The 27888-nt window shown below is 40.7% G+C and overlaps 1 protein-coding gene across 7 annotated transcripts in view; it reads left to right on the top strand.

Annotated features, from left to right (window-relative positions):
- Window positions 1-8: 8 nt before the first annotated feature.
- The window catches only part of KIF14 (kinesin family member 14), a 114424-nt gene continuing 86544 nt past the window's right edge, over window positions 9-27888 (top strand). For all 7 annotated transcript variants that reach the window (XR_006283238.1, XR_006283237.1, XM_037907233.2 and 4 more), the window contains exons 1-13: window positions 9-1159; window positions 1866-2120; window positions 5040-5127; window positions 10447-10545; window positions 13028-13080; window positions 13536-13566; window positions 14165-14272; window positions 15422-15538; window positions 15993-16111; window positions 17481-17653; window positions 19685-19832; window positions 19940-20003; window positions 21795-21979. Coding sequence is in view for 5 of the 7 variants with exons in the window: in XM_037907233.2 (XP_037763161.1) it covers window positions 9-1159; window positions 1866-2120; window positions 5040-5127; window positions 10447-10545; window positions 13028-13080; window positions 13536-13566; window positions 14165-14272; window positions 15422-15538; window positions 15993-16111; window positions 17481-17653; window positions 19685-19832; window positions 19940-20003; window positions 21795-21979 (2591 nt within the window). In the remaining 2 variants the exon portion in view is untranslated. The remainder of the gene's footprint in view (window positions 1160-1865; window positions 2121-5039; window positions 5128-10446; window positions 10546-13027; window positions 13081-13535; window positions 13567-14164; window positions 14273-15421; window positions 15539-15992; window positions 16112-17480; window positions 17654-19684; window positions 19833-19939; window positions 20004-21794; window positions 21980-27888) is intronic.

The following is a 27888-nucleotide window of genomic DNA, read 5'->3' as shown; positions in this document are numbered from 1 at the left end:
AAGCCAAAATGCCCATATACACAGTTCCTACTAGAAACCACACAGATGTGCTTGGTGTTTCTTCTTTCCAAAAAAATCCTCCACAAAATACCTTTCCTAAAAGCAACAGGTTTGGACAGCAGCTTAAATCACAGGGACCAGAAAATGAAAAAGATAATTCTCTCTCTCTGACTAAGACCAAAGAAATAAATAGGACCTATGTGATTTCTGCCTGTAAAAATGCAGGTGATACTTCAGTTACATTTAAACCTGAAGGTAGGTTAACTCTCCAGAGAAGAACTGGAGCGAGCAAAATATCCACTTCTATTGATAAACAGTTGGAGGAGAACACAGCACAAGACGTTGAAAATACCCAAACAAATGGAAGACTTACCCTGCAGCGACGTATGGGGACTGGATCAATAGAGAAACATAAAACCAATAAGAACAGAGAACCTGGGATAGAAAATAGTGATTCTGTTGTTGCACAGACAAACAACAAAAATGTATTTCCACCAGGCATTAGTACTAACAACACCCATTACATTAAATCTAGTACTCAGTTAGCTGAAGGTCAGATGAATGGAAAGAGATGCTCTGATCTGAAAAATAAAGATTCCCTTGCTAATCTTAATGGTTCAAGTGGAAATGAGAATAGTAAATGTTTGAAATATAGGACAACTATTGCTGATGCCAAAATTCAAAATGATGTTCCTAGATCAGCACATTTAATAGCAACAAAACTTGTTAACAGGACCCCAGGGGTAAAGCTGAATGAAAAAGATAATTTTAATGAACTGACTGGAAAGGAAAGGATACGAAATTCAGTTGCTAAATATGGCAGTTTGGAAAGACAAAGAACACCTAGGAATGGTGGTCCAACAGAAGGAATAAAGGCTACGCCAATGCGTGGCACTCTTCAGGATGCCAAAAGTCCAGCTTCGTCTACTCTTAAGAACAGGACTCCTTGTCTTCAAGTTACACAGAAAAAGAACACCAATGCATCCAACTCTTTGTCCATAAGTAGAAGTGCCAGGGCAGAAGAGAGTCAAATATTTATGCAACCTGCTGCACTTAAAATAGAAACTGTAGCTCAGAACACTTGCACAGACGAAAATCCTCTCAAAGTAGAAAACAGTAAAGTGACTGTGGCTGTGCGAGTAAGGCCCTTCAGTGACAGGTTAGTAATCAACTGTTTTCAGAGATTGATTTGGACAGTTTAAAATAGTTTCTACAGTATATGTTCAAAAGAATCGTTATTATCTTGGTAGAAGCAATGTAATATAATTTTTAATTTGTTAGTTATGTTTAACTGCTAATGTTTCCTGAATCATTTCAGTTGATCTACTAGGCAAACAGTTACAGTGCATAGTTAGAAAGGATGTAGCAAGTATTTTATTTAACCATATTAAAAATCTTCAGCTTTATTTTAAAGTCAACCTTTCATTTTAGCGTAGGTCTATTTTATACACTGAGCTGAATTAAATGTGTGGTATCATAAACAACCTTTTTATACATATCAGGTAGGCAGCATGGTCCTTCTATTAAAGATGTTCATTCGCTTGACACATAACGTATGTGAAAAGATCTGATTTCTTTCTAAATAAAGAAAAAAAATTTAAAAAGCACATTAATGTAGTTCAGGCTAGGATGGGCAACCACTGGTAGAAAATGTTATAGGTCACTGCTCCATGTAAAAGACTTGTTTATTTTTTTTCTGCAAAATTAAACAGTTCTTTTTTAGATGATAATGTTCTACATAAAGGTAAAACACCTTGGCTCTTTAGAATATAATTGATCACAAAATAGATTGAGCTGACCACCATAACATACTTTGTTTTTAATGTTACATTTATCTGTAAAGTTTGTTTTTGTGTCTTATTCAGAGAGAGAAAAGAAAAAGCATCCCAAGTGGTCTCAATGAGTGGCCAGGAGACAGTCGTGCGACATCCAGAAACAAAACAAGTGTACAACTTCATTTATGACTTTTCATTCTGGTCTTTTGACCACTGTCATCCTAACTTTGCCAGCCAGAACACGATATATAAGGCATTGGCAGTACCGCTCCTAGAAAGAGCCTTTGAGGGATACAACACCTGTCTTTTTGCTTATGGACAGACTGGTTCTGGAAAATCATATACGTAAGTTTCATTGCAAGTGTTAGAATTTGGAAATGTTTCTGTTGGAGCTGAATTTATAAATCACCTGGGTTTGCTAAAAGAGGCCTAATTTAAATAGGATTGTAAATGATTGAGTTGTTAAGCTTTTGAAAATCTGCTATTTAACACTTTTAATAGAAATTAAGATAATCAGAGCTGGACAAATACTATTAATTGAATACATTATTATGCTGCTATTTCAAGGGCTATGTTACTTCCATTGTTTGATCTAATGAATTCAAGTCTGAGGCACTGGCTTCAGCTAAAGCAGAATTAATAATTGTTTGGCTGGGCAATATTGAGAAAACCATGCTGAAAAAAATGTTATCTTAAAAGCAGTAACAAACGTTTGCCAGAAGCTGTGAATGAGTGACAGGGGATGGATCACTTGATGATTACCTGTTGTGTTCATTCCCTCTGGGGCACCTGGCACTGGCCACTATCGGAAGACAGGATACTGGGCTAGATGGACCTTTGGTCTGACCCAGTAGGGTCATTCGTATGTTCTTAAATGTATGTCTTCTAAGGATCTTCGATTTGAATTCCAGTGTTGTATGTGTAATAAAATCAAACATGTATCAATGTGCCTAGAGGATATTAATAGCACTTGGCAGGCAGCTTTATCAAACCCACAGAGGCTTTTGTCCAGAAATGCCTCGAACCCCAAAAGATTCTTCTTTACATAGTAAAGTAATGTGGGATTATCAGAAGAGGTCAGCACTGTCTTAACTTGGCTCCCAGTGAACTTTAAAAGTTAACGGGAACTTTTAGGTTAAGGTTAAGGCTGAGTGCTTCTGAAAATCCCACCCTTTTTGTTTATTGTAGTTTAACAATTTTTTTTGAAATGGACATCATAGCGAGCGTGCTGCTTACTAAAGAAGCCCTATAAGCAGAAATAGTTACGTCTATAGTTTCTCAGAAATGAAAGGAAGGAATGTTGTAAGGTGATCCTGATCTTCTTTTTAAAAAACAAACACTCCCTCACCCCCCAATATTTAATCTAAAGGAAGTCAATGGGAATTTTATTTTAAAGAGACCTTTTCAACTTGAAATCTAGTAAAAAATTTTTAAAAAGTTTCACATATGTATCTCCCACTGACTTCCTCAGCCCATTTTTGTGGTTTTACAGTCAAATGTTAGGCTGTCTTCACTAGAAATGCTGCAACAGCGCCACAATAGTACTTCAGTGTAGACACTTGCTACAGCGACGGGAGGGGTTCTCCTGTCACTGCAGTTAATCGACCTCCCAGAGAGATGATAGCTTGGTGAACAGAAGAATTCTTCTGTTGACCTAGCGCTGTTTATAATGGGGGTTAGGTCAGCTTAACTTTTAGTGTAGTCTTAGTGTATGCAAAGTTTTGGCAACATAGTTATATTGGCTAGGGACTGTTTTTGTTTTTCGATACTTTTAGACCGGCAAAACCCCCGACGTAGATGCAACTCGGCATAGATGCAAAAAAACGACAACTGTTGGCACATGCTGCACTTACAGTAGAGGTTCTGCTGAGATAGCTGTGCCAGTATAGCTAGATCAGCAAAGCATTTGTAGTGTAGACAAGCCTCAAGTTTGCCTAACTTTTTTTCTTTTTTTATAAAGTATTTTTACTGTCTTTAACAACCAAATCTTCTCCAAACACCCACGCATCAATCAAGAGAAATGGACTACAAGGGAAGAGTAAAAATGACTACATGCAAAATACTGCCAAATGCACAAAGTAAACAAATGGGGGGGGAAAGATTATTTTTCCGCTAAACTTTTCCTGTTATAATTATCTTGAGCTGTTGTTTGCAAAAGTTGTAACTGAAAATATTTAGACAGAAGTGTGTTGTTTTTTTTTAATTTTTGTCATTCTTTTGAAAACCCAATTTTGACTTGCAGTATTTAGTAAAGGTGGACTAAAACAGACACATTCAGTACTTTCTATAGTATAAAATTGTCATATTTCTAGCATCCTTCTTAAAAGCTTAAAAATGACTTTTTCTCTCTGGGAAACATTGATTTGTACCTCTCTGTACTAGGCTTCACAGTTCTCAGATGTTGGCACAACACTTGTGCGGGACTTCGATTAATTTATGATTCCTGTATTGCATAGCTCTTCAGTAGAAGTACACAAGATGCTGTACTTCCTGCTTGAACAATAGCTATTCTATGTGATTTTTTTTTTTTAAACAAGTTTTTCAGTAGCTATGTAGGGGAGGAGAATGAAGAGGACAGTACTCATTTTCATGTTAAACGAGGTCACATTTTACAGTGTTTTAATGTTTGACATAAACTAGTACTGTGCTGGGATTGTAGTTTCAGAACAGATTTCTTTATACTACTGCAGATATGAATGTAAACATTTACTAGCTGAGTTAATGTCTATTTTTTTCAAATTGAAACTGAAATTAAATTGAACTAAAGATGCAAAACTCAAATCAAGGAGGGTATGAACTGGAGATAATGAGGTGATTAGTATCGGAACAACTATGCCAGATTTATTTTTGAACAAACTTGTGATTTTCAAGTGAATTGGCCTCTATGCATTGATTTTTATAAATGTTGGTATACTATGAAATGTGTTAAGTATGACTTTTTCATAAAATTAGTAGTAATGAGTTCAAGAAGTTGGACTGGTAGACAGGACTTGAAAGGGAGGCCCATAAATTTCAATTTGGAATCTGAGGATAAATTGGTTTGTATACACCAGGTCAGGTATCGATAACTTTTTTTCAGGAAAAAAAAAGTCTTTGATTTGTTTCTATAATTAAGTATTTGTATAATTTAGAAATGCATCTGGGATTTGAACTGTAATATGGTCTTAACTACAACATAATTAATATTTACATTAGGCAGATAAATGTAAACATCATCTTCTAAAAAACTACTTTGTGTGTGTTTACATTCTTTTGTAATTACAGGATGATGGGATTTGGTGAAGAACTAGGAATAATTCCAAGATTTTGTGAAGATCTTTTTACTCAAATAGCACAAATGGACACACAACAGGTATTGTGTCAGAAAGCTTATTTCTATTGTGGATGTATTGTATTAGAGTATATTGTTATCAAGGATTTTGATATTTATTCCTGTCATTCTACTCTTTAGTGCTATTTTACTTCCTCCTAGTTTCTGTACTCTGCTGCTGCTTTAAATTTTATTTTTGCTAAAACTGACAAGTAACGTTCTCTAGACAATCCAAATAATATATTGTGCTATAGTCCCATATCAGGGATAATGCAAAAAGAAATTGGTACATACTACTGGTACGGTACCAAAAGGCTAGGTATTTTTTTATATATACTTTCTGTATGTAAAAGATAAAAATTTACAGAAAAAGGGGTAAATAAAAATCCTAGCACATCTGGTGTTGATGTATAAAAATGAAACTCAGTAATAACTGTTAACGATATAGCCTAATGGTAGCTATTTTTACTCTATTTAAAAACAAACATCCCTCCTCTCAAATTTTCTGATTCTGAAATTTTGAGAGATTTAAGATATCTGCAGTGTAAATGGCAGAGGTTATTCTGGGTTTCCCTCTCCCTAGTCTTAGCAATGTCTTACTATTGGACAAGTCCACACTGTATCGCGGCCTTCTTGTTTACTCAGAGCATAGCTTATTTAATGTCAGGACCTCAGTTTTCTTGCTATGGTATATGCCATTGAAAAGACAAATATGCAGTCCTTTCCTAACTTAATGAATGTAAGCCCTTCTTCATTAATATTATCACTTTTGGGATAAACACAGGTGAGCATAATATGAAAAAAGGAAACCATGAAAAAGAACCAAAGTTTGAACAATTAGATGAACTGTCTCTGGTTATATTAAAGTTATTGTGAAGTCATCTTTTAGTTCACATAGAGCTCCATGATTACTTAAGAACAATCTTTTAGGCCTGATCTACACACACTTTTTGTATCGGTGTATGTGACTCTTTTACAAAAATAGTTAAACTGACACAACCCCTAGAGTGGCTGTACTTATCAGTGTAAAGGTTTCAGAGTGATAGCCATGTTAGTCTGTAACAGCAAAAAAAACTAGGAGTGCTTCTGGCACCTTAGAGACTAACTAACAAATTTATTTGGCTTGCCCTCTAAGGTGCCAGAAGTAGTCCTAGTTTTTTTTTTTTAATCAGTGTAAAGGTGTCTCATACTGGAGTATAGCTTATTCCCCTTCCCATATGGGAATAGCTGTACCATTATAAGCACCTTTATACTGATACAATTGCATGCTCACTAATGGGGTTGTACCATTTTAGCTATTTGTATTATCATAGTGCCTAAGGGCCCTAGTTATCGACCACTGTGCTAGGGCCTGTGCAAATGCAAAACATAAAGACAGAGAGCTTGCAACCTAAATATAAGATATCCGATGGATAAAGACATACTAGCAGAGGAGTACAAGGAAACAGTGAGACAATACTAGCCGAATGATAGGCAGTGCTATCAAGAGAAAAGAACATTTAAAGGAGGAATTTCAAGGAGGATAATTAGATAGCTTTGTGGATGGGGGTGGGTTGGCTGTGAAGGGCCTTCAAAGTGAAAACAAGTAGCTTATGTTTGATGTGATAGAGACGAGGGGAAGACAGTGGAGGGGTATAAAAAGAGAGGTGACAGCTTCAAAGTGCTGAACTAGGAAAGTGATCTTTGCAGCAGAATTCTAAATGGATATCAGTGCGGCAAGATTGCATTTGTCATATCCAGAGAAAAGGATGTTGTACTAATTGAGATGCGAGATGACAGCCTGGATGAATGTTTTAGCTTTGTGGATGGATGAGAAGCTATACCTTAGATGTTATGCAGAAAGAATTGGCAAGATTGAGACACAGCCTGGTTGTGAAGACCTGAGAGAGGTCCAAGTCGAAGATGACACCTGGAGCATGGGCCTGATCGATAGGACAGGCAGGCTGGTGGTGGTGTCTACAGTGATTGCAAAAGAAAATCATGTGTGGTGGGAGATTAAGAGCTCTTTTAGCCATGTTGAACTTGATCTGACAGCTGGATATCCATGAGGAGATATCAGAGACAGGCTAAGATTTTAGTTTGGACAGAAGGAGACAGGCCTGTGGTTGAGAGACCTGAGGGTCATCAGCACAAAGATGCTGGTAGAACTTGTATTTACAGATGAGATTATACAAAGATAAGATGTAGAAGGAGCAAAGGGGACCAAGGACAGAGCCCCGTGGGAACACGGAAGGGGGGATGAGGGGCATACTTTAAAGAACACACAGAAGGAGCAAATAGAGAGGTAGGAGAATAACAGGGAGAGTAAAGTTTCATAGAAGCCAAGGCAGGACAAGACTGCAAGAAGAGCCTGGTTGACTATTTCAAAGTCGGCTGACAGGTCAAGGAGAATGAGGATGGTGTACTGGTTCTGAGATTTGGCTAAGAAGAGGTAACTGGAGACTTTGGCGAGAGCAAGGTCAGCGGAGTTCTGAGGGCAGAAGCTGGATTGAAGGTGGTATAAGATGGAATTGGAGAAGAGGAACTCCAGGTAGTGATTGTAGACAGTGTGTTCAATGAATTTACAGATGAAAGGAATGGTAGTTGGAAAGACAAATGGGATTAAAGGTGGTGGGGTTTTTTGTTTTTTTTTAAGATGGGAAAGACTAAAGCATGCTTGTATTGTATAACTTGTGTGTTTAGGCAAGCACTTACTTTTAGTTGATCTACTGAATCCACAGTTGGAAGAGCATTCCATAAAGTCTCTAGGCCCTCAAGCATGGATTCATTATCCAAAGGAAAAGTAGCAAAAAGTAGAGTCCAAGAGCGCAGATAGAAACTTGGAGGACAAAGATAAAATGCAAGCTTTGTCCCAAAGTTTCTCTCAGTACTCAGGTACATCATATATGTTTGGTACAGTAACTTGCATGGTCAAATGGAGACAGCCTTTCAGTTGTTTGAACTTCAGCACCTCAAATCTGTTTTATCATACAGTTTATGAGTGATATCCTTCAGTATAATAACCTTCTCGATTTCTCAGGACAACAAATGGCTGTTTGTTGTTTTGTTTTTGTTCCTCTATGATACCTTGTTTGTTTCTTTCAGGAAAGGATCAATTATAATTTAGTGGGAAGTTTTTTCAATACTCCATATTGGAGCCTATGTTATAAACCTAGAAGGCAACATTATTACATCTGTTGCATTGGTGCTACCTAGAGGTGTATCGGGGTGGCCATGTTAGTCTGCATCCACAAAAACAACAAGGAGTCCAGTGGCACCTTAAAGACTAACAGATTTATTTGGGCATAAGCTTTTGTGGGTAAAAAATCCACTTCTTCAGATGCATGGATTGAAAATTACAGATGCAGGCATTATTATACATTTGTAAGGTAACTCCCTTCTCTTCATGTGTAATAATGCCTGCATCTGTAATTTTCACTCCATGCATCTGAAGAAGTGGGTTTTTACCCATGAAAGCTTATGCCCAAATAAATCTTAGTCTTTAAGGTGCCACCAGATTCTTCGTTGTTTTTCTAGAGTAATGTAGGTCATGCTGGCTGAAGAAAGCAGTTGCATATGCTGGAATTTGTGGAAGAGCAGGACAGTCCCATTATTCCCAGTTAGCATGTTGGAAATGATGCTAAAGCTGAATTGTTTAGTGAGCCAAAAACCATTTCAAGGAGAAAAATTGTGGTGCTCATGTGGACAGGAACATTTATCAGATGGAGAGATCAACAAGCAAGAAATGAGCCAAACTGAAGCTTCTGCAATTAGTTGGAAACACGTACTACAGCTTCTATAATTTTGCTTTGGAATCTTTGTAAGGAAGTCTAGCAGAAGGGTCACCAGGGTTGTTGAGCAGGTTAAGATGCATTCAGACAATGGCTAATCTGTATGTGGTGGTGATGGCAACTTAGTATGTATACGCCGTGTATACCTATGCTTTCTAAAGAGAAGGATGGTTTGGGGTTTTGTTGAGTGATTCTTATCACAAGAAGTTCCTCCAGAGATGTGCTTTTCTTGTTTTTATGGTTACTGGGATTCAGGCTTTGCTAAGATTGAATTCCTAATAATTTGGTAGAGAGCGCTGTTTTTTGGTATTGTACCTCTTTTTTACCTAGACCAGAGAGCCTGAGAGAGGACTGAGACAGCTAAATCTTACCTTGCTACAAATACAAGATACTGTCCTTGGTAAGAATGGTATGGATGCTCCCTAGAAAGAATGTTTTGAATCTTTTTCTTCAATTTATAAATCTGATTTTTGAAAGTTTATTGAAGGAGATATTAAATGTAAAACAGAGGGACATCTGGCTTATTTCACATCTTATTTGATGCTATTGTCCACATATGTAAAGATAAATTAGAGATCAAGAACATGTAATTGCTTTCTTATAGGACAGAAAAGGCTGCATACAAGTGTTCGGTGACTAAATTTTGCCGATTATAAAATAGTGAAGGTAATTTTGAGTGAAGTTTATACAGGAAGGTTTCTTTGTTTAACTTGCTTAAATTTCTTTATCTATTGCCAAAGTATTATTCAGCACATCAGCATACATAAATATATTGGTATTCACAGCTACAAAGCTTATAAATCATTTTGCTTTACTGTGAGGCACAGAAGTTATAAAAGTTTTGTTAGGCATTGAGGAATCTAAGTAGTATACGGTTGAATTTAGCAATAAAGAGTATCAAATTATAGTTTCTAATGGATGCCAATAGAGTGGATATAAGTGACTGTCTATGCTTATGTGCTGTGAATAAGTGATTCTGTTGCCATAAATCATCTAAGTTCTATTTTTCTCTGTATTGTCAGTGTTTTACTTCAGTCTTCTTTGCTCCTTAAACAATACGTTTCAATTTTATAAATACTATAGGAGCTTGGGAAGTGGTGAGTACTGTCATGGAAAAATCCTCATTCAATAAATTAAGATAATTGTGGATACCAGTTATGACAATGCATGTCCCTTTTCTGAGGCAAGGTAAAAAATCACCTAAGTGTGCCAGCTCCACCAGTCAGAATCTTTATTTCATGTATTGTATTTATCATACTGTGGAAGCTTAGTCCATAAAAGAATATGGGACTCCTGCAGGAGTGAATAAAACTTTTTTTAACGTATTAAAAGCACAATGTTGACATGTCATTTTTTTTTATTTTTAAATCTCAGAAATTTCACAGCTCTGGAAAGCAGTGGATAGAATTGTAATAAGTTTGTATACTTAAGATTTCTTGTCTAGGATCTTGCTGCTGTTGGAAGATGACTTCAAAATGAAAGCTTGCACCGATGGTATAGAATACCTGCAGCTTCCATTAAATTTGTTGGCTGGAAATGACAAAAGAAGGCTGGCAGAATATCTGACTCATATTTTTTTTTTTTTAATTAGATTTTGTACCATTTTGAAATGAGCTATTTTGAAGTCTACAATGAGAAAATTCATGATTTGCTCATCTTTAAAGCGGAAAATGGACAGAAGAAACAACCTGTAAGTTACTACTCATAATATATACACTTAATATATCTGTCAATATACAAGATGTAGTGGCACCTGTCTTCTAACTGGAAGGATATGGTAAGCTTCCTGTCAGGCAAGCTTGGAAGTTGTTGTATAGGTAGATTATGTAGCAATGTTGTTGTGTGATGAGCAAGCAAGAAGAAAGGAATGAGCACATCTCCTAATATTTTACCTTTGTTATAAATGCTCCTACTAAATAAGAGTTACAGAGAAGATGGTACACACATTGGACTGCTATGAAGCATCTTTAGCTATGTACTCAGTGCCTAGAATTTATACTGGTACAAATTTTAAAAATACATTGTTATGCCAGTGTCAATAAAATATTGTCAAATTATAAGGTAGTTTTTAGATTTAAGGTTGTTAAATATTAACTGAGTAATATTTTGCAGACTAAATTTTATTTTTCTCCACTACTGCATGACCAAAAAGTTTTCAGCGATAAAATGAAGAAACATACACTGATTTTGGGAGTCTCTGTTCACCCAAATGCTTTTACTAATCTGTCCACCTTTCTGCTACTGATATTGATGATGCCACTGCATAGAAGAAGTTAAAAACAGAGCCAGGGTTATTTCTAATTAAAGTAACATTGTGAGAAAGCTGGAATCTGCAGATAGGGCTTTAATTTAATTTTGCCCATCAGTCTTCCTCCAAGTGGAGGAATTTACTTTTTTGATGATTGCTCTCTGAATGTCGTCTTTGTAGGGAGGGTTGCCATCCCTCTAAGATTAATACCTGGAGACTCTAGGACAAAGATTAATCATTAATTAAAGATTGTCATGTGATGAAACCTCCAGGAGTACGTCCAATCACAATTGGCAACCCTACTTCATACCAAATTAGTTGAAGCTGATAGCCTCTGAAAGAAACAGACAATTAATCCCTTCCCCAAAATTGTGATTTGATACATTGATTTTTCTATCTATCATTTCCCTAACTCCAATTCTAGGATTTTGGGGGTTTTTCTCTTTTTTTGGTCCTCTTCTACATTTACATTTTGGGGTTTCTCATGTGTACCTCCCCCTGCCCCCCTGCTTTGGAGGAGCAGAGCAAAGGTCTCTGCTTGACATACACTTCAGCCCTAAAGCCTTGTTTTAAGTAGGATTTAAAGGTATGACGTTAGATCGAGTAGCTAATTAATTCCTTTTGAAACTCTATGGAGGCAAGGCAAGTTGCTAAATTACTAAATTGTGTTAAAGAACAACTTGTCATAGAAGGCATTTGTTAGATTGGTTTAGCTAATATGATCTAATAACACACCTTTAAATCCTAGTGTACATAAACCCTAAGGCTTTGTCTTAACTAAAAAAAAAATGTGTTTTACATTGAGAGAGATCTTGGTGTAAAATCCTAGTGGAGACAAGGTACAGGTAATTTTCACATTGATGTAGCTGGTCAAGATCAATCTTATTTTTCCCCTACCTAGAATTGACTTTGACTAGCTACACTGGCATAAAAACGACAATGCCTTGCTTCCACTAGGATTTTACATCAAGATAGTTACCTTGATGTAAAAACACACCTCTTTGCAGTGAAGATGTAGCACTATGGAGTGAGGCTGGGGAAAGCAGAACGGTGAAAGAAAGTTTAGAAGGAAGCATTGAACAAATTGAGATCAAAGGGGAAAAACAAACATGAAAGAGGACAATTCAGGGTCTTGTGCTGCCTGTAAAAGCAGAAGATCATAAACAGATAAGAGAGAGAGAGTAAATTAAATGACAGGAGTAGGGGAAAAAACAAAACAAAGAGGAGAGGGAGATTACTAAACCAAGAAATGCTGAAGAGAAGAAGAGCCCCCTAACCCCCCCCCCCCCCCCCCCGCAATACACAGCACTTATTAGTGAAATGCATTCATTTATATGCAGCACTTTTTTATTCTAGTTCTTTGCAGAGTACCCTACGGCTCTATTAAATTGGGAGGGTTAGGTTGGATGGTGATTTTGGCAGAATACGTTTGCTGATGGACTTGGGCTAAATTTCTGTTAAGTCTTGGGCAGGTAATTAAGTGTGCAGGTATTTTTAAAACTTTCGTGTAAAAGTAGTAAAGAGAGTTTATAGCAAATCCCAGTTATGAATTTTCCTCAATTTTATTTTGTCCACACATTGTTACATCTTCGGTTCTATCTGGTAAGCAACAGTATATTCCAGTTTGTGACCTATTTTGGCCTGGTTACTTTTGTAATTGAGAACTCATTTTCAGTTATCCTGGTAAAATAAAGGTTTTATTATTCTTGTAACGATGTTACTCTGGAGCATTTATTGAATTTTTTTTGTAAGACCTCCTCCCACCCCCCCAAAAAAACCCTTCATACCATGCCATGTAGAAAAATCATTTTTCACTTATATTTTCATTAGGTTTTTTTTTTTTACTTTTAAGAGATGGTTGCATAATTGTTATGACAAATTCATATATTTGAATCACTTTTTCTTTTACAATTATTCTCAACAGCTCCGTGTTAGAGAACATCCAGTATTGGGGCCATATGTGGAAGACTTGACAGCGTAAGCCTTAACTATTGTAATTCTAGTAAATACATTGGCCTCATATGGCAATATGCTAGTTATTGTTCTTATGCCCTTGTGCAGTACCATTGACTTAATAAAAGCTCTGCAGATGTAAAGGTCAACCCTAGCAGGATTGGGCAGGACCCTTTATTCTGCAAAGACTTGCGCACATGCTTAACTTTATGAACTGTAAATAATCTCATGGAGGCCATGGAAACTGCTCACAGTGAGTAAAGTTAAGCACATGTAAATCTTTGCCAAATCAAGGCCTAAGATCCTGCCCAATCTCGCTGGGATAGACACTTAGACTTGTATGGTGCCTCGATGAAGTTCAGCTTTAGTGTATGTATTTGTCTATAACTCAGTAAATTTTTTCAAAAATTAAACCCTTAATGACTTTTGTAGAAACAAAATGAACTGGTTTGAACTAGAACTATTTATTTCTTTTATAGGAACATGGTCAGTTCTTATTCTGATATCCAGGTAAGATGATGATGAAGTTTTTAAGTAATAAAAATCAGTCTTCTAATAGCTGTAAGTAAAAATCTTTCTCTTGCCTCATGATTGCTCCTTTCTTCACTCCTGAATGCTTGTTTTCAGTGATGATAAACATGAGCTTACAAAGCCTAGTCCGTTAGCCTATGACATCTTATCTGATCTTGCAGGTGATTACGTGTGGGCAGACCCTTGTGCCCAGGTGAAATTACTTGCAGGATCGGGGCCTAAACTTCTCATTTTAATTTCTCATTTAAGTTTAGACAAAAGTAGTAGTGGTTCCATTTTTCCTTGTGGTAACACCAAGGTCTCAAAAAGTTTGCCCCATTTTGACCCCTGCATTCAGAGGAGGGAAAAAATGTATTAATAATGCTCAAAACATTGATTAATGTTGGCATCCTACATAATTTACATCCCAAAAGTATTTTGTGGGCTACCAAAATTTTCCTTTTAGTGGCCCACGCTACTGCTAATACCAGCATGTAGATACAGTATATTTGTTCATTTTTGCAGAGCTCTTTAAACTTTTGTTAGCTGTTCACAGAATCCTTTCGCTTAATATCCTGTCTCTTATCTCTATTATCAGAGTTGGCTCGAGCTAGGAAATAAACAGAGAGCAACTGCTGCCACAGGCATGAATGACAAGAGCTCTAGATCTCATTCTGTCTTCTCCCTCGTGATGACACAGACAAAGGTATAGAGTACCTTTTTTTTTTCTTTTTAATTATTGCAATAATGTAGTGGTAGAAAATTCAATTATCGTGTGCTGCCTAGAAAAGAATGAAGTAGGGGAGGGTTGTGTTAAATATACGGGGCTGAATAAAGAAGTAGTAGTCCTGCTTTCTAAGTAGCCAGGTCTGGTTTATTTTATATACTCACGGTGCTAGTTTTTTTAAAATGCACATTGTAAACATGTCTGAGTCATACTGTAAACTTTTCAGGACACTGCTTTTCTAATGTTTCTGCACTATATATACTTATTGCACTATAGAAATATGTTCATGGTTCAGTTATAGCAAGGGGAGAAAATTCTATAATACACAGTTTTGAATGTTTATGTCCCAGTGATGTTCCAACATACCTGACCTGGGTCAGAGATAAGATAATGCAAAGTGTTCCAGGGACTGTTTAACGAGAAGCTACTGAAACACACCTGTGCACTCAGGTCAGTGGCACCTATCCCTAGCAGACATGAGTCTGCTCTTCCCCCCTATCAGTTTGTATGTAGGAGACAGACACCCTCCACAAAGAGACGAGGGTGGAGAAGAAGGCGAAGTAGAGCTCTTCCCAAGTCTATGGACCTCCAATTTTTTCCTCCCACAGATTTTTTTTTTCCTGATTTTCCTCAGTTGCTACCATCACCATGCTTTGCTCTGTCTTCCCCATCAGGGCATGTAGGTCAGTGTCCTTTTCATTCACCAGTGGTTTAGTCTTGCACCAGTGGAAGTCAAAGACAACTTCTAGTGATTTTGATGGGTGCTGGATTGAAGCCCAAGTGAGTAGTAGTCCTGATACGCTCCCGAGCTGAGGTACCAAAATGTACTTCTAGGCTGCCTTTCACTTTTTACGAATTCTCCTTATGCAGGTGTGCTACCGGAAATCCTCAAGTGTTTGTCTCTGATACTATTTACTATCCTCGCCTTACTCCTTTTCTTGTTGCAAGTTATACTATATCTTAAATGACACTCTCATTAAAAAAATAAAATGAGAAAATGTTTAACATATTGTTTACAAGTGAATAGCATGATAGATCTGACTCTTCACGGGGTTTTTATTTTGGTGATGAGTCATAGAAAAACATTTAATTGTGCAGACTAAGTGCAGTAATCTCTCTTTTCTCTAGACAGAATTTGTGGAAGGAGAAGAGCATGATCATAGGATTACCAGTCGCATAAATCTAATAGATCTAGCAGGCAGTGAACGCTGCTCTCCAACTCAGACCAGTGAAGAGAGGCTGAAGGTAAACTGCATTTACAGTTTTGTGACATATGGTTTATCCCAAAGAGTACAGTGTTGTGAGGCCATGAAATGAAAATGCTTTAGGTCTGCACTTGTAAGAGAAGACCTATTGGTCTCAATGTTGAATGAATCTTGATGTAACGGTGTCTTTTGCATTGCTGCTCTGGTCTTTTCACAAGACTGAAAAAAAATAATGTATGTAGTGTCTGCTGAATATTCTGTACTATTCATAGTTAAATTTAACTTCTTGCTTTAGTTGATTAGCAGTTTCACTGCTTAAAATATATATGTATGTAAATTATTATTGGTCTGAGTCTCAATCACAGATTCAGTTCAGTTCACAGGAGAATGCTGCTAGCCTGCTAGCAATTTGCCCATTTTAAAAAAAATCTAAGTAGTAGTAATTTATGTTCAGAATGAGGCTGTGCATTTATTTTTATTTCTGCTTTATATAGGAGGGCGTGAGTATTAATAAATCACTGCTGACTCTGGGGAAAGTTATTTCTGCGCTTTCTGAGCAATCGCAGAACAGAAAGAGAGCTTTCATTCCTTATCGGGAATCTGTCCTTACGTGGTATGTATATTTCATGAAGAGCTACTATAAAGTAATCTTGGTTCTGTGGAAAACAAAAAGATGAGACTTTTATCACTGTAGATTCATGCATCCGTAGACTCTCACTTCTATAAATTGTATGAAATAACTATTGGATGAAGTAAAGTAAACTTGAAAAATATTTTTATTTTCATGTTCTGCTAATTGTGGGTGCGTTTGAGGACTGGTATATTCTTCCTCAGTGGTTCTGTACTGTATATGAAGAAATGTGTTTCTGATGCCTTTTCTTCTCTTAACAGTGCCCTCATCTCTCTGCTGTTCCCTTTTTCTTCTGACTCTGAAGAGACTGCTTTCACATTTTTAGCATCTGTTGAATACTAAAACTCCCTCCCACAAGAGAGGAAACAATCTCCTATTCCCTGCCTATATTCTGTTATTTGCTGGCCTTGCCTTTTTGGCTCCATGATGGTTCTTTCTCTCCTAAAGACAGATTTTTCAGCAGGTTGCTGGCCTGGCGAACTAGTGACGGGTGGACATGTCACATTAGGCACAGAGTGCATGAGAGGAGGCATGGGTGGGACTCTGTGGTCTTGATCCCATCTCTGCCTCCCAGCAGCCAGAATCCGTCCTCTCTCCTTGGCACAACTCTCTCTCAGCCCTCATCACTGGCACTGAACTATTCCACAGTGTCATGCACCTGGGAATTGGCTAATTTTTTTAAGATTAAGGACAAACCCTAAAACTATGAATTGCTGGTCAGCTGAGTAGTTCTTACAATTCCATTCATCTGTCTCCTATAGATCAGCTGGTAGAGGCAAGTGGCCTGGGGGCTTATGCATGCCTGACACCTGAGTTTATTTTAGTCAGAATAGGGCTTTCTGTAAATAAAGGACTTAAATAAAGCATCATGTTGATTGCACCAAAAATTGATTTATGACCTATTCCCATAACTCTTAAAACATATTCAGCTAAAATCTTCCATAGTGTTGGTGCAACAGTGAAAATATAAACAAAGGCAGGCATGTTTTTTCTGCTAAATTTAGGCATTTGCGATCGATGCTTTCCAAAAAGAGGAGGGCATAAATGGAAAGCAAAGAAATGCTTGTATATAAGAGTGTCTATGGTTTGTAAGAGTCTTAAAGTATAATAGGGTGAAGTTATTTAGGTGTATAAGTAATGGATTGAATTTTCTCTAAGTATAAGAAAAACTTGTTGTGTATCTGTAAGCAGGAACAGGCTCATGTTCTGGATTTGGATATCTGGTTGAAAATCATCTTGAAATAAATAGTAAATCACGCAGGATTTTTTTGTATTTAATCCCTTATGAACTCTGAGAAGTTAATTTGGTTTTTATGGTGGAAATAATTGTTTCATTTTCTTGTCGATGAAGGTTATTAAAGGAAAGTCTTGGTGGAAATTCAAAAACGACCATGATTGCCACAGTAAGCCCTGCTGCCAGCAATGTAGAGGAAACCCTTAGCACTCTTAGATATGCTAAACAAGCTCGTTTGATAATCAACACTGCCAAAGTAAATGAAGATGTGAATGCTAAATTAATTAGAGGTAAGGTGGGATTTTTTTATTTGCAAGCATTTTTAACTTAATTGTTTATGATAGATGTTGATATTAATACCCTCTTGTAATGATTGACAGCATATTTGAGGTTTATTCATTTTAACATTAAGAGTTTTCTAAATAACTGGCTTTAAACAATTTACAGGCCTACTCATACTTTTAAACTGGAGATACTCTTTTCTTTGATACAGTTTCAAAAACTTACATATCAGTGTTTTTTATAGGTTGTTTTGTTTTTGAGCTTGAACCTATACCCTGTTTACAGTAATTAGGTACCATATATATATTTGAATGTACACAATCGTATAGATATCACAGCATCCAGTTAAATGTGTTCATTTCAGTTGTGCATTCAAGTAAACCTAAGTTTTCCTTCCGTTTATTTTTGTTTATGAAACAAGGAAATTAACCTTAGTTTTTTTACATGTAATTCAACATTATGATTGTGATTTTAAATAAGAGTCAGGAAATTCAGTACGATTGCTACAGCGATACACACTATAGTACATGAGTGAAAGGTGGTCAAATTAAAGATGGATTTCCTAAGGTCTGTACACTTAAAAATGTTAGCTATAATGTTGCTTTTACATACAGTCAGATTGTGATATACTCACACATGATAAAGAGCACCGTACTGCACTAGTAGTCATTGAAATCAATGGTACTACTAAATTGCTATGCTGTGTGAACAAGGAGATCAAATTCTGGACCTTAATACTCCACACAAAATAGTTTTATTGTTCCAGCTGAGTGGGGTCAGTAGCAACCTGCTTAGACACATGCTACTGTACTCTTATTTAGGACATTGTTGTATTTTGTAGACTGTAAGTGTTCATTCAACCTGAAGTTTCCCTTTTGAAGAGAAATAGCTTCTCTGGCATTTAGTCGTATAGTGCTAACTAAAAATGGAGGAGGAAAGTCTTTTCTTGCAGAAAAGTGGAGTCAGACAGATTTACTATTATGATCTTCAGTCAGTCTGAATTATGAAATAATTTAGAGCTGCATATATAATCATTGTATTACCTGTGGGGAACATTAGTATTGCAGCCAACAGGCAAGTGCAGATTAACTTGCAGTCATACTAGAGATGAGTACTAGGAGTAGTGTTGTAGTAACTGGGGTGTAAAAACTGGCCTTTCCCTCATATTGCTACTCTGTCTCCTTCTTGTTAGGTTTACTAAAGGGACTGGGTTACTGCCACCTCCAGTGGTGTGTGGTATTCATGCTGATGTGGTTTTATGTAGAGATATAATGGGATTGATTCACAAAGTAGCATTTGTTTTACTTATTAGAGTACTTGTTTATTTTGTTTATATTTAAAAATAAAAACAAAAGTAGGTGATAATTCAGCAGGTGTTGCACAGAGGAAATAATATAAATGAAAAAGTGCTTAGATGGAATGGCAAACAAAAGAACCATTGTGTAATATGAGAGAGTAAACAAGTTGTTGTGTTTTAAATTAGCAGCTTCCTGAAAAACATTGTATGCAGATTGAAAGATTGAAAATCTGGCAGTACTTAACTGGAATCTGTCTGTGCTGTATAATCAAATGAAATCAGATGTATAGTGCAATAAGCTATTGTCAGCACTCTAGTTGATCAGTTAATTTAGCTAATGCTTCCTTGGTGTGACCTGTGTGTTTCAGAGAATAGCATGATATAAAAGTGACCTGTAGACTTTAACCAAAAACAATCGGTTTGCCATATATAAAGGCACAATTCAGTGTGCAGTTCAGCAGATTATTTAATGTCTCACATTTCAAGAGTAGTGAAATAAAATTATTTTCTCTATTCTTAAAAGTAACAAATGCAGACTTTTGTAGCTAGATGGGTGTGTTAAAGCTTAGATGGGATGCTTTCTATTTAACATAAACTCAACTGGATATTGCCAGAGTTAGGATAAAATCCTCAGACTTTACTGTTCAAAAAGAATGTTTTTTTTATTTATTAAATACCAGCTTAATATAGGATCCTATGTTTAGTGTAAAAGCTGAGTTATGTTTTTATTTTTCAAATGTAGAACTGAAAGCAGAAATTGAGAAACTTAAAGCAGCTCGCAAAAGTGCTCTAAATACAGATCCTGAGAAATATAGACAGTATCTGCAAGAAATAACATCCCTAAGGGTAAAACTCCACCAACAGGAGAGGGATATGGCAGAGATGCAAAGGTGGGATAGTCATTAATGTCTTCCGAATAGTAAGTAGTAGTCTTATAAATACTGGAATAAAGTATCCCTAAAGTAATTATTTTGATTTTTTCCCCTAATATGCTAAGGGCCTGGAAAGAAAAATTTGAACAAGCAGAACAAAGGAAATTTGAAGAAACAAAGGAGTTACAGGTGTCCTTTATTCATAAGAATTAAAGTAGTATAGAAAATGCTTAACACCAATAAACCCCTTAATGCACAGAATTGGGGTTGTCCTAAGAATCCTCTTTCCTAGTCTACATTCCTCTTTTGCAAGAAGCAGTTAATATTATTCATTCTCTTCAGGTCAGTGCTTTCAAATAAATTACTTATGGCAGTGGTTCTCAAACTTTTTAGCAACCCGTGGACCCCCATTTTGGTTTAAAAATTTTTGTGGACCTCCAAATCCCCCACTCCACACCTTCCCCGAAGATCCCACCTCTTCCCACCCCCACCTCTCCTCTTCCCTGCCTCTGTCTGCCCCCTCCCCCAAGTGCACCCCATCCCCTCTCCTCTCCCTCTTTCCCAGTGCCTCCTGCATCCCGGAGAACAGCTGTTCTGCGGCAACCACAGGGCTGGCCTTAGGGAAAATGGCACCCTGGGCGAACTTGCATTTTCGTGCTCCTGGCCCCATAGGCATGATGCACCCCCCTGCACCATTGACCCTGGCCCCCATAGCCTGCCCACCCTCCCTTCATCCCAACCCCTACACTGTGCCCCTAACCCCTGCACTGTGCCCTTTTCACCCCAACGCCTGCACTCCCCTCCTGTGCCACTAATCCCTGCACCCCCTTCACTTCTACCCTTGCACCTCCTTCCTGCTCACCAACCTCTGCACTGTGCCCCAACCTCTGCATTCCCATCCTGCACCCACATGGGAAAACTGACGTGGATGCAATGACTGAGCAGCTGGCACTGCTGCTCGCTCCCCCACTGGACTGATGCTCATCTGAGCTGTGCGCTCCCAGGGGGCTTTGAGGGGCAAGCAAGGAGTGACATCAGGGCTCCCTGCATCCAGGTCACTTTCCCCACCTGGGCTGTGCAAGGAGAGGGCAGGAGAGCAGCGGCTCGTTGTGCTCACCTCTCAGCGCAGCCCAGGTGGTGAAACTGACCTAGATGCAGAGAGCCCTGGTGTGTGTGTTGGGGGGGACTGTGTGAGGGAGACTGGTGTGTGTGTTTGTGTGTGTGCGCGCGCACCTGAGTGAGTGTTGAACGCACTCTTTTTAATAAAGCACTCAGGTTCAGGGGCCTGAAGGCTTGTTCAGACACAAGCAGCTGCCAGCAGCTTCTGACCCAGAGAAGCGGCAGAACACACAGATTTCCCCCTGTCCCATCATCCCAGCTCAATGGAGATCGGGTACATGGGTGGGGGACACCCAACATCAGCCTCCTTCTTGTCTTCCTTCTTCCCCCCTCCTCTGGGCTCCAGGGGGGCTAGAAGCAGCAGCGACGGCTGCATACGGCAGTGGATCGGGGGCAGGATGGGCACCCCTGCTTCAGAGAAGAGAGCTGGCTTGGCTTTTCATCAAACTGCCCCCCTGCAGCTCAGGTCCTTCCCCCCCCCCCCCCCCCCCCCAAATGCTGCTTGGCCTGCCTGCTGCCTCTGCCAGCCCAACTGGCTCTTGGCAGACCAGGTAGGAATCAGGCAAACATTATGCATGGTGCTCCCTTTGGTGAGCCACCCTGGGCTGCCCCCTGTACCACCCACCCGGCGCTGCACAGGAGGCACTGAGAAGGATTGGGAGGAGTTGAGGGAGGGAGGGAGAGGAGTTGATCAGCATGGCCTATGGACCTCCTGGAGTATCCTTGCGGAACCACAGCGGTCCACGGACCCCAGGTTGAGAAACACTGACCTATTGTACAGTAGGCAGACTTTAATGATGTATTTTTGATAAATGCATACAAATAAATCTCTAACGTTTTCTTTCTGAATCCATCACCTAGAAAGCAGGAATTACATTCAAGATGGACAATCGTTTGCCAAACCTTGTCAATCTCAATGAAGATCCCCAGCTCTCTGAGATGCTTCTGTATATGATAAAAGAAGGACAAACTACAGTTGGAAAGTACAAACCAAATTCTCGTCATGATATCCAGCTCTCTGGGGTGCTAATTGCTGATGATCACTGGTATGTGATACCCTAAAATGAAAGATCCTTCATGTGGCTATGTGAGAATGGGCTATCATCTCTCTCTCCCTCCCTCCCCTGCCCTCTAGCCGCCGTGCGCGCGCGCGCACACACACACACACACACACACACACACACACACACACACACACACACACCCCTCCCCCCCCCCCCCCCCCCCCCCCCCGCCCGGAGCAAGTGTTTGTTCTAGGTATGTCTTCACTGTAGAGTTAGCCTTGGTTAGCTTAGCATAGCTGGAGTGTCTTAGCTCTTTGCTGTGGGGATGCTCCAGCTATGCTATCTGTGCCAGACCCATGTAACTGCATTCACAATGGTGCTGTATTAGCCAGTGTGCAGAGGTGGATTTCTGGTGGGATATCTTATGCATCTTACTGCTGCATTAAACTGGGCTGCTGTAAGAAATAATTCACAGGGTGCTGACAGGATAACTGACATGGTGTGGCCTCTTTTTGGGGATTCACCAGACATCACAGAGTGGCTTTCACGGAAGAACTCTTTCCATTTCCCCCTAGAAATTAAGTTAATCCATGCAAGCATATGTCTGATCTGTTATCTAGTGCAGCAAAACTATGTTCTTAATGTTGACATAGCTAAGATGTCTGCTTAAGGTAGAAAAGGTTGAGAGAAACATGGTCATATGATGCTGTGTATAACAACTTCTCCTGCTGAATAGAAAGATTAATTACCCAATGCTGATGTACACTGACTATCCTTTTTGTTCATCTAAATGAGAGTTCAAGTGATCAAGAAGAGTTGTTCTAAGATCCCAAATTCAGCAAAGCATTTAAACATGTGCTTAACTTTAAGCATGTATATAGCCCCTATGATTTTAGAACCACTCACATGCTGAAAGTGAGAGGGGCTTGAGTCACTTATAGGGATCAGTGTTCTGTTTAGTTTTATAAAACGCTTCCCATGTTTTTGGGATGAGCAGGGAAATTTTCAGTGCCACATCCCTCTTAGTTGTGTTCATGTTCTTTGTCAAAGTCCGCCAACATCAACTGTTATATTGCCTCACATCAAATATTTATATACTCATATGCAAAACAAACAGAAATTTCCTGTTAGGAAATAGGAAGTTCAAAATTAAAATACAGTAATAAATGAAAGATACTAAATTAGTTCTACACAGAATAAAATCTGCTAAATTCTTAAAATCAGAATGAAATATACGCTGTCATGTCAGTTTCAGAATTCCATTCACTGGTGTGCTATGTTTGCATGTAATATCAATCTAATTTCTGTTTCAAAACACTTCTGTTATATTTTTTTTGTCTGTGTACCTTAGATAAGCTGTACTTCAGAGAATCTGAACAATGAAATATTGTAGATGACTGGCTGCCTCATGGATGCCCCTTGGTGGCCTTGGGCAGCCCTGCATGTAGCCCCTCACCTCAGTTTCCCTTTTTGGATCCCCTAATAAACACCACACAGGGTTTTTCCAGTCATAAAATGATAGAATCATAAGGTTAGAAGAGACTGCAACGGTCATCTAATCGAATCCCCTGCCAAGATACAGGATTTTTTGCATCTCAACTATCCAAGACAAATGGCTATCCAGCCTCCTTTTGAAAACCTCCAGTGAAGGACCTTCCATAACCTTCCTAGGCAGTCTGTTCCATTGTTCTATTGTTCTTGCAGTTAAGAAGTTTTTCCTGAGATTTTAGATTAAATCTGCTATGCTGTATCTTGAACACTGTCTCTTGTCCTGCCCTCTGTGGCAACAGAGAACAGCTTTTCTCCATCTTTTTAGTGGCAGCCTTTCAAGTATTTGAAAACAGCTATCATGTTCCCTGTTACTCCTCTTTTCTAAACTAAACATACCCAGTTCTTCTTCGAGTGCTTGCTCATGTCAATTCCATTCTAGGTGTGCACGCACCCACTTGCACAGTAATCGGAGACTTTTGCCTTAGCGATATCTGTAGGGTCAGCTGCGGCGCCTTCTGCAGCGCCGCACCCATGCATTGGAATATCAGGTGTCACCGGCCCTACGCCCTCTGCTCCTTCTTACCGCCTGTGGTGGTTGGTCAGAGCACCTTTCTTCCTTGCCTCGCATTTGGTCAGCGGTTTCTTTCCCTTTAGACTTCGTATTCCAGCTGTAAATAGTTTTGTTTAATGTAGATTAGTTAGTAGATAGCTATTATGTACAATAGTCAGTCAGTTAGGGTCCCGGCGGGGACTGTGCCCCAGGCGGGGCATGCCCTGGTCCCCGGGTTTTAAGCCCTGTGCTGACTGTAATAGGCCTATGCCTGTTAGTGACCCACACGGCAGCTGTCTGAAGTGCTTGGGGGAATCCCAAGTGAAAGTAAGTGTCACATCTGTAAGAACTTTCATCCCAGGACACAGAAAGGACGCAACATTCGTTTGAAGGCCTTCCTCATGGAGACTGCTCTCCACCCAGCCTCAGAGCCAGCCCAGCCAGTTGCAACACCCAGCACTTTGGCCTTGGTGCGTAGCAGTCCCCAGGCACTGGGCTCTACATACGACCGATCTCCTTTGCCAGTGCCCAAGAAGAAGTCTAAGGAGCAGGACCCCGTAGTGAGCAAGACAGACCAAGGGGCATTGGGCCCCTTTTCGGGCCACTGCCCATGCTGGAGCTGCAAGGGGACACGTCTCCAAGGGGACCTCCTACCCCACTAAGGGATCCACCACCGACTCTGGGGAGTGGTAGGGGACTCAAGCTGATGGTGGAGTCAACTCCTTCCTGGCGCCCAAAGAGCAAAGGACTCTCCTACTGCAGCCAGCACCACATGCATTATTGGACATGTCAAAAGCTCCCTGCAAGCCAGCCATGAAAAACTCCCAGAAAGTGAGTGAACGCTGCTGGTCTCCAGAGCTCAGGCAGAGCCCTTTGTCACTGCGCCCCTGGTCTCTGCAGCAGCCCACGTCACCAGTTCGCCGCCACAGATTGCTGGCATCACGCTCCCGGTCTCTGTCCTCGCATCAGGACTTGCCCAGAGGGAAGTGCCAGTTGCCTTATGGTCAGCACCGGTCATCTTCATGCCTGCCCTCTCCACACCGACTATCAGTCGCCTAGACCACAGGGACGCTCTCCAACATGGTGTTGCTCCCCTTACTCCTGGCACTGGTCTGACTACTTGAGGGACCCACATCGATGGCCCAACCTGGTCACTAGAGGAGGATTCCTCCGGCATGGAGAGGAAGTTCAGCCCCTCGCCAAGACAGCACCGTCGTGACTAGCCTCCTGCGGTTGTGTCCACCTCAGCGATGCCATCCTGGCAGCAGGGCCAGTGGCCAGCGCAAAGGCCTTACTAGAATGCCTGGGGCGTGCCATTTATACTGATGCCCCCATCTTACCAATCATCGGTCGTCACGTTGGACAAGCGTCAGCGCAACGAGCCTGGTGCCGTTTAAGTGCAAGCAGATGCTGAGGTGGAGGGCCAGGTGCCCACCCCGAGACCCCCTTCACCCATGTCTGAAGGACACTCGAGCCACCCTCTGCTCCTGGGGTTTCATGCACCTCAGTCGGCGAGGAAGCAATTCCGGCCACCCCTGCCACCAAGGCCTTGGCAGCCTCAGCAGGAATCTACAAGGAGAAGGGACACTAGTTTTAGTCGCCGTCACCCTTTCTCCTCCCGTTCACCTATGCAACCTGCAGCCAGCAAAACACCATGGGCGCCAGAAGCGTGATTTCGAGGGTGCGCTAGAGAGCAACACCCCAGTTAACTCCCTGGATCCGTCCCATCTTTTCCTCAACTGTTTCTGTCCCTACCGTTTGGCCTGGTCGCAGGTTACCTCAGACCACTGGATGCTAGAGATTGTGTCGCTGGGCTACATTCTCCAGCTTTTGGCCACCCTTCCACCCCACCTACCTTCTTCCCCGTCCTCCTTCAGGGACCCTTCTCATTAGCAACTCCTCATTCAGGAGGTAGGCCACCTCCTGGGGGCAATGGAGGAGATCCCTCAGGAAATGAAAAGGTTTCTACTCCCTCTGTTTCCTGATCCCAAAAGCAAAAGGGGGCCTAAGACCCATTCTGGACCTGCAGCGACTCAGTACCTCAAGAAGTTGAAGTTTCGCATGGTTTCACTGGCCTCCATCATCCCCTCCTTGTATCTGGGAGACTGGTATGCCGCTCTTGACTTGAAAGATGCTTATTTCCATATCTCTGTCTTCCAAGGACACAGACAGTTCCTCCGTTTTATGGTGGGCCAGCACCATTTCCAGTTCATGGAACTTCCCTTTGTCCTCTCCTCAGCCCTGTGGTTATTTACAAAATGTATGGCCCCAGTAGCCGCTTACTTGAGGCATTGAGGGGGATCCAGGTCTATCCTTACCTTGACGATTGGCTCATCTAGGGCAGGTCATGGGATCAAGTTGCAGAACAGTCTCTATCTGGTGCGGTCCACCTGTCGCAACCTGGGCCTATTAGTGAACGAAAAGAAATCAGCATTCTTAGCAGTGCAACAAATAGTTTATTGGAGCAGTCCTCAACTCCACGTGGGCGAGCCTTCCTTTTGGGGGCCAGTTTCTGAGCCATGGAAGGGGGCTCCCATGGAAGGGGCCACCCGCTCACCACTGCCCATGCTTGCCTAAGGTTGCTAGGCCACATGGCTGCCTGTACTTACATGGTCCGTCGTACCTGGCTCCACCTTCAGCCATTGCAGGCATGGTTGGCGTCAGTCTGCATCCCCAACAGACACGGCCTGGACCTGGTATCCAAGGTGTTGTACCACATCTGGTCATCACTGACTTGGTGGTTGGACCCTGCATCAGTGTTGCAGGGAGTTCCCTTTGCGGCCCTGGCCCCATCACTAACTCTGGTTTCCGATGCCTCAGGCCCGGCCTGGGGAGTCCACCTGGGTGAGCTCAGTACACAGGGCCACTGGTCAGGGGTCAACCGCTCTCTCCACATAAATGTCAAGGAGCTCGAGGCAGTTCGCTTGGCCTTTCAGATTTTTTAGCACCACTTACAAAGTAAGGTGGTTCAAGTCCTGATGGACAACACCGCCATAATGTTTTATATCAACAAGCAAGGCAGTTCTGGGACTTCTGTGTGCAGCATGCAATTCATCTCACGGCAGCGCACCTCCCCAGAACCAGGAACATGTTAGCAGATCACCTCAGCTGAGCCTTCTTGTCTCACCACGAATGGTCACTCCACCCTGAGGTGGTCAACAGGATCTTCCGAAAATGGGGATCTCCCCAGGTGGACTTGTTTGCAACTCGCTAGAATAGGAAATGTCACTTTTTCTGCTCATTTCAGGGGATCAACTGGGTCTACTTGTCAGACACCTTCCTACTCCTGTGGTCCGGGGCTCTGATGTACACTTTCTCACCGGTGCCATTGCTTCACAAAGATGAAGCAGGACAAGGTTATCCTGATAGCCCCAGCTTGGCCTCTCCAACACTGGTTTGGCATGCTGATGGACCTGTTGGTAACAACCCCAATGCAGCTGCCTCTCGGGCCAGATCTCCTTTCCCAGAATCATGGCAGGCTCCTGAACCCGAATCTAGCAGCGCTGCACTTAACAGCTTCGTTGCTACATGGTTAGCTGCTGAAGAGCGGGAGTGCTCAGCCTGCATGCAGCAGGTCCTACTGGGTAGTAGAAAGTACTCCACTAGAGCAACCTACCTGGCCAAATGGAAACGATTCACGTGCTGGGTCTTGGCCCAAGGGGTTAGGCCTGAGCAGGCCTCTCTGCAGTCAGTCCTGGACTACCTTATGCATCTCAAGCTCTAGGTCTTGCCCCTTTCATCAGTTAAGGTCCACTTGGCTGCCATATCTGCCTTTCACCCTCCATTCCAGAGCAGGTCATTCATTGCTCAAAACATGATGGTCTGGTTCTAAAAAGGTCTGGAGTGGCTCTACCTCCAAGTCCAGGACCCAGTCCCTCCATGGGACCTGAATCTTGTGCTCACGCAGCTC

Source organism: Chelonia mydas, chromosome 8 (genome assembly GCF_015237465.2).
Source record: "Chelonia mydas isolate rCheMyd1 chromosome 8, rCheMyd1.pri.v2, whole genome shotgun sequence".
Lineage (NCBI taxonomy): Eukaryota > Metazoa > Chordata > Testudines > Cheloniidae > Chelonia > Chelonia mydas.
The sequence above is the reverse complement of the archived record's forward strand: the minus strand, read 5'-3'. Positions and strand labels throughout refer to the sequence as shown.